The 610-nt window shown below is 57.4% G+C and overlaps 1 protein-coding gene across 1 annotated transcript; it reads left to right on the top strand.

Moving 5' to 3' along the window:
* Window positions 1-3: 3 nt before the first annotated feature.
* Window positions 4-452, top strand: LOC107735078 (F-box/LRR-repeat protein 15-like; the record flags this gene model as incomplete). The annotated part of the gene is made up of 1 exon (XM_016546884.1): window positions 4-452. A coding segment is annotated over one exon (449 nt), but the record flags the coding sequence as incomplete, so codon positions are not given.
* Window positions 453-610: the final 158 nt, after the last annotated feature.

Genomic DNA, 610 nt, shown 5'->3' with positions numbered 1-610 from the left:
CAAGTTCTCCACCACCTCTGCGTCAGCAACTGCTCCGATTGGATCACGGACAAAGAGCTGCTGCCGGTGATTGGTCAGAACCAGCACCTGCTGCGTGTGGACATGCGCGGCTGCGTTCACCTGAGCCGTCACGCGCTGGTGGCCGTGTCTCTGAGCTGCCCGCGGCTGCAGCACCTGAGCCTGGCACACTGCGAGTGGGTGGACAGTCTGGCTCTGCGCAGCCTGGCCGATCACTGCTCGGACCTGCGCTCGCTGGACGTCACCGCCTGCAGACAGCTGAAGGACGAGGCTGTGTGCTACCTGGCGGGGAAGTGTCCGGTGCTGCGCTCGCTCTCCGTGGCTGTTAACGCCAACATCACGGACACCGCGGTGGAGGAGGTGGCCAAAAAGTGCAGAGAGCTGGAGAAGCTGGACCTCACGGGGTGCCTGCGAGTGAGAAACGAAGCCATCAGGTGTGCCGTGTGTGGATAAGGTGTAGCTAGCTATTTTAAAACTCATATCCGATTAGGGCTGCATGATCGAAGGAAAACATTGAGCTGCATTCAACATTTTTGTGATCGTACACATACAGTTGTGGTCAAAATTTTACATACACTTTGCAGTATCTGCA

The sequence above is a fragment of the Sinocyclocheilus rhinocerous genome, unplaced genomic scaffold (genome assembly GCF_001515625.1).
Source record: "Sinocyclocheilus rhinocerous isolate Xijiao unplaced genomic scaffold, SAMN03320098_v1.1 C35744153, whole genome shotgun sequence".
Lineage (NCBI taxonomy): Eukaryota > Metazoa > Chordata > Actinopteri > Cypriniformes > Cyprinidae > Sinocyclocheilus > Sinocyclocheilus rhinocerous.
The sequence above is the reverse complement of the archived record's forward strand: the minus strand, read 5'-3'. Positions and strand labels throughout refer to the sequence as shown.